General features: G+C 39.7%; 1 protein-coding gene across 2 annotated transcripts; it reads right to left on the reverse strand.

Moving 5' to 3' along the window:
- Positions 1-270: 270 nt before the first annotated feature.
- On the reverse strand, positions 271-8,967 carry TNFSF14 (TNF superfamily member 14; the record flags this gene model as incomplete). Of its 2 annotated transcripts, XM_083355097.1 has the most annotated exons (4): positions 271-1,256; positions 1,962-2,009; positions 6,612-6,648; positions 8,752-8,967. In XM_083355097.1, the coding sequence occupies 4 exons, from the start codon at positions 8,965-8,967 to the stop codon at positions 835-837; spliced, it is 723 nt and encodes a 240-aa protein (XP_083211223.1). In that variant the 3' UTR covers positions 271-834. The 2 variants fall into 2 exon arrangements, 1 of the variants encoding a protein (XP_083211223.1); XR_014491528.1 differs by lacking the exons at positions 271-1,256; positions 1,962-2,009; positions 8,752-8,967 and adding an exon at positions 4,762-4,801 and having other exon boundaries at positions 6,612-6,856.
- Positions 8,968-9,404: the final 437 nt, after the last annotated feature.

Raw genomic sequence — 9,404 nt, forward strand, 5'->3', positions numbered from 1 at the left:
TCATGAGTCCACAGTCTTGATGTTAGGGCCTCTCTCTACTGAGAGTTGAAGTGCTGCCCATCCATCCAAGCTCCCCCAGGCAGAACTTGTCTCTGCCCAGAGTCCATCCGTGTCCTGCCTCTATTACTTTTGTTTCCACTCAGGGGTAGTTCCCTGACTTCAGTCCAAGGGTGACAAAACCCAACAGAGTTTACACATCTCAAGGCTACCCTCAGGAAGGGTCAAGATAAGAGAGGAAAATATCATTCCAAGGTTTTTCTCAGTGCTGGGCTGCTGGGAACAAGACAAAGACAACCTAATGGGGACAAGGTAGAACCCTAGAGACTGCCAGGGCAGGTTTATGCTGTGAGTAGGTGCAAGTGGGGAAAGGCTCCTGTACATACAGCAGCTTTTCAGAGACCATGAGGTGATACATTGTCTTCTCATTTTCTTTGTCCACCATGACTCCTTATAAAACTGCCTTTGCAGGATTTTACAGCTTTTCAAATAATAATGTATAAAAAGCAGAGTTAGCTGCCCCTTCTCCCAAAAGAAGTGCGCCTGTCACCTAAAACAGGGATACATTTGGGATGCCAGTCAAAGAAATGTCAGCTAGCTCTATGTCCTCCCTCCCACCCCCAAATATTTTCTCATCCTTTTTTATTTTGGTCATGGCTATCCAATAGTTTATCAAACAACGTTTTCTCCTGAAAAAGTGGGCAGGCCCCTTGCCCTCCCTTCAGTGTATTTGAAAAATGGCTGAAGCAACATTGAGAGGTGACTCCACTGCAGTGCAAGGAAGAGGCCCTTCTCATTGCTCAACTAAAATCAAGTCTATGCTCAACCTTCAAGCCTTTAGATCATGAAGGTGCCGAAATGTGATATTGAGTCATCCCTGTAGAACAACAGATCCCCGTTTGTTACTTTGATGAACACTTCTTCCTCCTCTTCTAGATACACCACCCCAGCAAGGAAGCTATTGCCCTGCCACTGTTCACTGTCCTTAGAGTTGCAATAGGTAATGTAGTTGGTCAGCAGTAATAATTCCTCGGGATACTGAGATGTCCTCTTGTAAATGCTGTGGATGAACAGGGAATCTCCCCGGTGTTTGGTTAGACAGCTTGAATATGCCAAGGTGAGCTTTGAATAGACATAGTAGTAGCCAGACTTGTTGGAAATCAGTGAACCAGCTTTGTAGTCCATGTCATGTAGAAAAGCAAACCCGTTCTGATGTTCCCACTGCAGGACTCCATCTATAATTGCAGTGTCGGGGGGTTCTGGAAAACACAACCAGCCTTGTTTCATAGATGGGCAGAGAGGTAAGCAAACAATTTGCATAGAACCTTCACTAATAGATCAGCAATGAAAACTAATTTAAAAAATCTGGCTTCAAAACACACACATACACATATACATACATGGAGGGGACTGTGAACATTGGAGAATCATTGCCTCAATTTAAGCTGAAACTTCATTTTGGGAAGAGAAATGGCAGTGAGCTCTGAGCTTTACCTCCCTTAGCCCCAACAGCCAGATTTATTTCAACGTAATATCCTCATATACAGATGCTGCTTTGCTGTAGGTATGAGACATCCACCCTCAGATATGATGCTCACTGGGTGAGCAGTGAGCATCATAGTAGATAATTGCTAGTAGATAATTGCTCTCTCTTTCTTGGTGTACCTTCCATCACAGGGATAAATTGAAGGAGAGAGTACCACCTTACTCTCCTGGAAGGAAAGTGGTACAGAAATCTAACAGAGGAATAAATGACAACCAGAATGGCTGAGTTAGCTTCACATGTGTCTAAAGCAGTGTTCCTCACCCTCAGCAATTTTAAGATGTGTGGACTTCAACTCCCAGAATCTCCCAGCCAGGTATCAAGAATTCTGTCTTATTCACATGCAGCAAGCTAGTCCTACTTCAGCTTCCATGCATTTAAAAGATGAATAGAAATATGGCTTTATGAGAAGATTTCCTACCTAGTGTCAGATGAGCAGTTGGCCTTTTGAGAGGAAGCTTGGGTGGAGCTGTTAAAAGGAATAAGATGAAACTGATTGTTATCAAAACAGGTACTAGCTTGAGAAGGCTCTGTACTAGCACTATACAAGCTAATGAAGGCATATCACAAACATTGCAAATGATAGAATGTAATTATATATTGAAAAATAAAATACATTAAGTGTATGTATTGAAAGATTCAAAACTATCAATAGCATAAAACTCCCTTTCATGACCCCATAGTCCCTATTCGGGTAGAGGCCAGGTGACTGGATGGAGCTGAGTGTTTACTGGTTGGATGCCCTTCCTGGTGCCTATGCAGAGTTTGCAGCAGATATTTCTTCTGTGCACCCTAGGAGAGAAACATCTGCAGCTACCTAGAATTGAACTTTCAACCTTGCAAGTGGGAGGTGACTGTCTTCACCACTAGGATCACGTGTTTTGTACAGGGAAATGTTCTGTAATTTGGGAGCAAGAGATGAAGTTCTCTCCATGTATTTGCTAATTAGACTTTGAAGAGTAGGAGCATCTTTCTGAAGTAGGACCTGGTGCCAAGACAGATGCAGAATGGAATATGTAGTCATTCAGATAATCAGATCCTGCTGATTAGGACTTTGTAAATCAATGTCAGGGCCTTACATTGTGCATGGAAAAGGATGGAAGTCTAGGCACATTCCTCCCAGAATTGATGGGAATTAAAGAAGAGCATCATGTTGCTCTTTCCTATTCAGTTGGGCCAGCCAAGGTAACTGTCAACTAATGTTTGGGAAAACTGCATGACCTGACAAGACAAATTGTGTTTATTGATGCTTCACTTGCTCATTTAGCCTTTACTGGCCTGGTTGTGTTCAGAAGTTTTGAGATTACAACTCCCAGAATTCCAATAGTTATGCTCATTGGGAATTTTGAATGTCATATTTCATTGTGTGTGTGTGTGTGGGGGGGAACCTGGTGGGAAAAACAGTTCTCAAAAAATAATTCTTATGGTTTATTTGATAATACTCTTTCCACTGCTGTTTCTATCAAGATGTATACTGTATATCTTTTTATAGACCCTCCATACTCCTACAGTGTTTCACCCACAGTGTTATTCCATGCTTATAATGGGTTACTATGAATTGTTCCACTAATGTATTATACATTATTCCCTTAAAGTGTGGAAAAATTGACACAGTATGTAACCAGAAGTGTAACTGAGAGGGTGGGTAATGGTAATGGTAATCAGTTTAAAGACTTGATTTGACTTTTTTTACTCACCCAAGGAAATATAAAGTCTATGGAGATTTTGAATTATCCAGGTCATGATTGTCTCAAAGATGCTTTTTCCAAAAGGCAACTAGACTTACTTGGTTTTATTTTTCCTTTTGAAAGCTTTTTCAGTTCTGATAATAATGAATTGAAGAAGCTTCTTGGATGAGAAGCAAAATGTTTTCAAAGGGGAAAAAAAACCCAAGAAAGTCCAGCTGCCTTTTGGAAAAAGCACCTTTGGCACAGTTTTCTTCCTAGTGTTTTCCCACAAGTGCAGCATGCTTTTTTTTTTTAATCAACTGATCCATTGAACTGACCAACCAGCTTTTTGCCCAAGCCTGATATCAAGGGCAGAGAGAAAGGGATTGATTCAAAGTCACCCAGCCGGTATGATAAGGTGAGATTAGAACTCACAGTCTCCTGGTTTCTAGCCTTGGTGCCTTAATCACTAAACCAAACTGGCTCTTAGCTAGCCCTAATAATGTGAACTGTAGCTCACTAAAGTTTATGCCAGAATAACACTGGTAGTTTTTACCACAAAATTCTTTATTATTCTTTATTATTTTGCCATTTGGTGCCTTATCAAAAGAGTTAACAGAAGACCATTAAAGGGAGATTCATCAATAATCTTCCAGCCCTCAACAAACTTGACTCTAAGCAGTTTTAAGCAGATCTTATATAGACAACACAACACATGCACATATGTACAAAGGTAAAGTATCAAAAGGTTAAAAAAAACACCTTTCTACCTCAGATTAGAAAAAAAACATTGAGCCCTGAACTTATTTTAAAAAGAAAAATCCCAGGGGAAAAACTAATAATGTTTCAAAGGCCAGATCATAGTAACTATACTACCTTCTTTAGGTCTAAAAACCATTAGAGTAAATGCTAAGCATTGGCTCCATTGAAGAGGCAGCCCTTTATTTCTATAGGAGCCAGTGACTGATTGGGGTAGATTGCAAGGGCGACTCCAAAATATAACTTTATCATATTTTATCTATATCTTAAATTATTGTACACTATTCCAATTTCATTTTAGACTGTATTTTATTCCAATTTCATTTTAAATCGTGTTTTATTCTAATTCCATTTTAAATCGTATTTTAGCAAATTCCATTTTAAATTGTTTTTATCAAATTTTAGTAATAATTTGTTGCTGGAACTTTGCACTTTGATATGGCCCAAGGGCTAATCAATAAAGACATATTATTATAGGAGCCAGTGAAATTCACATGCAGAATGTTACCCCAAATGGACAGGAGCACCCCAGGCAACATATCAGGGAAATGTGCACTTTAGAAATGGAGCAGAAAAATGCTCCACGAGGTTACTTTGACAGGAATAGGAGATTCTATCTATCTATCTATCTATCTATCTATCTATCTATCTATCTATCTATCTATCTATCTATCTATCTATCTATCTGTCTATCTATCTATCTATCATCTACAGGTGATGGAGCCCTCCATTTTTTACCTTTCAGAAATAGTTGCCTGTCTGTTCTGGTGACAGAGCAACTGGGCAGTTCTAAGAAATCCAGATCATTTCCACTTTCCTTCAGCTCAAAGAAATGCTTTGGAATAAAGAGATGAAATGCGGGCATTTTTACTGTATTACAGGAGCAATACCCACCACAATCAATGAATTCTTTACAAATTAAGAAATGGTGATTTTTAAAAATAGTATTCCTAAATGTCTTTTTTTAAAAGGTTGGATGGAGGATCTTTGGCTACTGAAACATCTAATACAGAGATGGTAAACCTATGACATGTATGTCAAAGATGACATGGCACAACACATCTGCGTTCACAACATTCAACAACAACTACACTATTCTCAAAAGCATGCCCCATTTTCATGCACTGTTCGGAGGCCGTGAAGAATGATTTTGGTAGTTTTCAGAGGCTGCAGGAGAACATTCTGTGAAGTTTTTTAAGAATAAAAACGTCAGGTGACCCAGAGCAGAGCAGCCTCAGGTAGGCTGCAGAAGATCACCTAACGGTAAGCAGCATGCACCAAATCCCAGGGAACACTGGACTGTGAGAGCAATCATGCCATTCTCCAAGGCTCACATGACTTGAGGAAGGGTACTAGGTGACCTTTTTGAATGGCAGTGGTGGTACTAGGGGTAAAATTGAGGCCCAGGGCCTCTACTTCAGGCTCATATCAGGGAAATGTGCCTCAGTGCTGCCACCTAGTGTTGTTGTTCAGAGTGGCCTAGGTGGAAGGGAGATAGAGAATTGTTTCTCTTTTGTTTGGGGGGAGTGGTTGACACGCCAAAAGGGTCAAATTAGGTTTTTCCCCCTAAATTTTTGACATGCTGAATCCAAATGGTTTGCCATCACCCACCTAGCACTTACTAGGTTCTATTGCAAAATGAATCTGAGAAATGCTAATTTGTTAAGCCTTAACAGTGAAGACCCTGACCTCCGTACCTTCCGTCGCGACTTAAAAACTTTCCTGTTTCAGCAGGCTGGCCTGGCATGATAGCGTTAATTGGGGTCCCAGTTTGTGTTCATTAGTGTTTCTTATTATCTTTATTGTTCAATCTGTATACCTTCCTTCCTCTGTACACCGCCCCGAGTCCCTCGGGAGAAGGGCGGTTTATAAAAACTAATAAATAAATAAATAAATAAATATGTGTGTTTCTTTGGTACAGTCAAAGCACACTGATTGATGATTGAATTGCTTTCCTCTTTCTTGTATTTCATTGCAAATTAATACTATTCACTATTGTCTATGGAAATTCTCAGTCATCCAGGTCATGGTTATCTCAAAAGTGCTTTTTTTCCAAAAGGCAACTGGACTTTGTTTTTTCCTTGAAGACATTTCACTTCTCATCCAAGAAGCGAAACATCCAGTTGCTTTTTGGAAAAAAAGCACTTTTGGGACTACTTACTATTGGAACAAAAAGGAAAAACAGTAAGGAGATGACACCAGTAACTGTGAATGTGCATATACACATTTACATACTCTTTTGTGGGGCAGAATGGGCTAAAAGAGCACCATTTAGGAGGCATTCATCAATAAATTTCCAGCCCTGCAAAGAGGGAAGGAGTAGCATGTAAATTGACTGAATCTGCAGCATAGAAATTGTCACTTAGCATTGGATGGACTGGTTGCGTGCCATCAAGTTGGTGTTGAATTTTAATGACCACAGATGGATTTGCTCCATGACCATCTCTCCCTAACCTGGTCCTTTGCTTTATGGAACTGTCATACGGGAATGGAACTTTCTGTAGTACTATATTAAACTATCCGTGAAATCTGTTTTAATTCTACTTCCTGCTAATTGCTGAAAAATAATGACACTGAGGCACTTAGAGGAATCATATGGAAACAATTCTAGGTGAAGACTGAAACAAAAGAGAAGAGAAATTTACCTTGTATAATTTTTTCAGCAGTCGCATTGGCTGTTCCCTAAAAAAACAACAACCCAGTAGACAATTGTTAATAAACCAAATGAAAAAGCACTAGAAATTCACTACCCAACAGCTCTCCTTTTGCTACACATACATGCTTCCTCTCCACAAAACATTCTTATTTATTTAACACATTTCTTTGGAATATTAATTTCCACCAAAAGAAAGAAAATCAGAGTTCAAAAATCTGGATTCCACGTGTTGCTCCCCTCTATTTCTCCAACAGGAACATCGGTAACATTTGAAAAAAACAACAACAACACAATAACAGACAGCTGGGACAACCATACCAGAGTTTAGATTAAGGTGAATTCACCATCTGTGCACTTATCCACAAAGTTTGGTTTTGCATTAACTGTTTATATGCACAGAGTTTGTGCATGGGATGGTCAAGTTATCCTCACAGGTTTCTTTAACATTCAGTCATTCTTCACTTTGAAGAGTTGAATTTTCACTGAGGGTATCATGTGTTGAAACTTCTTAAGAAAGGATGGGTAGTGCCTGGAAACATTCTGCAAATGCCTCAGCAAGGCAAATTGGCGAAGGTATAAATATGGGTGAAAGTAGCTTATATTTCTTAGAACTGCTTATCCCTGCCCCCAAATCTAATTGCATTTGCAAGAGCAGAAAGTCAGTCTGAACGGAAGCCAGCAAAAACAGAGGAAGAGAGCTCTCCTTTTTGCATGAAAACCTATGCTACTATGGTTCTAATAGAAATGTGATAAGAACAGAAACCTCCTAATGCTGTATATCCTGGTCTCATGCTTAGCCTACATATGCATGGAAATAAATCTTAAATCACAGAAAGTTATGAATAATAATGATAAATAATAATGGTCATCATTAGTTTAGGTATGCATTTATGTTATGTTATTATTATTTTGGCTTTTATTGTATTATATCAGGACAACCAGGGGTTAGCTGTAAAAAAAGAAAGTCGTGTGTCTCATTGGAAATTACATATAATCCTGTCTATAGAATAATGACAAATTAAATTGTGGGAGAGGTAAAAAATGACAAATTTGTAAAACAAATCTAATCTAGAATTCAATTCAACGTGGAAACCATTCCTAGGTTATGTGGCTTGCAACATGTCTGAAGTTTGAATCTGTCAACAGAAGGTTTTAACCCCAAGCAGAATAGAAGTAAAGCATTTCCCCATATTTTTGCATTTTTATCAGTAATTAATAATCCAGAAGTGAGCAAAATATAAGAGAGAATTCTAGGATAAGAAGCCAACTGCATAGCAGAGCTACAGTGGCTAGAATCACACATCAGGCTAAGTCACAATTAGTCTTGATTTCTGAATGTCAACCCTCAGTGGGTTTGGTTCACACATTTAATTTAGCTATTAACAATGATTTAGAAAGCATGCAGTGGCTAAATTATAGAACATGCTACCAAAATCCGGCAAGCTATTGATATGGCATAGATGAATATATGAAGCCCAGCTTCTGTCATTTTCTCCTTAAGAAAAAAAGGGAAAATATGTAAGGGTTCAAAACAGAAGATATTCTCTGCTGGCTTATCTGTAAAATTCCCTGAAAGAGGCAAGGTAATTGTTTAATTGCCCTTTGTATTTCCATCTCATACAAGGTACATTAAAAGAGACTAGAAATGGCAGTGCCATACACTAAATGTTGGCCTCATTGCTTAGATCAGATTAATTGAATAGCTCTTAAAAGCTCCATTGTTTTAAATGACCTTTGAAATCTAAATCCTGCTGTTCAATTGACTTGCTGGAAGTGCCTTTCTCTCTCTGTGTCTCCCACCAATTTTTGCATTTTGAAAGCTACTTTGTTCATTGTCAGTACCACCCTCTGAATTTATCATATCTAAGAAATTATTATTCTCTTTTCTCCAACAGACCACAGATATCCCTGCACACATACAAGAGCACACACTTAATGTGTAGAGCCAACCACACTAACAAATGATAACATAGCTGTCCTGGTTTCAACTGAAGAGAAGCCAAACCCTATTACAACAAGGACACATGGTCCAGCATATTCATTGAGTAGGTTCCTCCTCCAACTCCCTGGCCTCTCCTTCCTGCCCCATTAGAACCTCATTCTCACCACACTTGATCACTCTCTATGACCTGTGCCATTGCTGTATCCAGTTCCTTGCGAAAGGAAATCAGGAGATAGGTTTGGATGGTTAAGCCACTCAGCATCAGCAGCACCAAGAATCCCAAGAACAGCTGACCAGCTTGCCATTTCTTCCGACTCCTCCGTCTGGGTGGCACAAAGGGAACATCCCTTAGTGTTGGATCCACAACAAAAACAGAGGGGTACCCTGTGGCTGCTTCCATCATGTATTCTTCAGGAAAAGTGTGGAAGGAACTGCAGAACCCAGAGGCGTGCTGCTTATCTACAGACTGACTCTTGTACATGAGAGAGAGAGAGAGAGAGAGAGAGAGAGAGAGAGAAAGCATGCGACGCCCACAACCCCTGGGGAGGAAACCACAAGGTTACTCAACTGTCCTTTATACATGCACTGGCCATGTTTGACTTGGTGGGCTGGGACTTCCTCGAGGGAAGCTACTTCTCTTGTCTTTTCCTGGGTGGGTACATCAGGTTTTTTTGTTTGAACACTGACATTTTGCACTTTCCACCTGTTGCCATGAAGGGAAAGATGTGTGTAACTAGGAGAAGGGCTGTCCTTCCTCTGTTCAGGATTGCTGTCTCTCCCAACTCATGACCAGTGAAAATTGAACCCAAAGTCCATGAAAAGAGAAGCCCTTGGACTGCA

The sequence above is a fragment of the Vipera ursinii genome (genome assembly GCF_947247035.1).
Source record: "Vipera ursinii genome assembly, chromosome: 2".
Lineage (NCBI taxonomy): Eukaryota > Metazoa > Chordata > Lepidosauria > Squamata > Viperidae > Vipera > Vipera ursinii.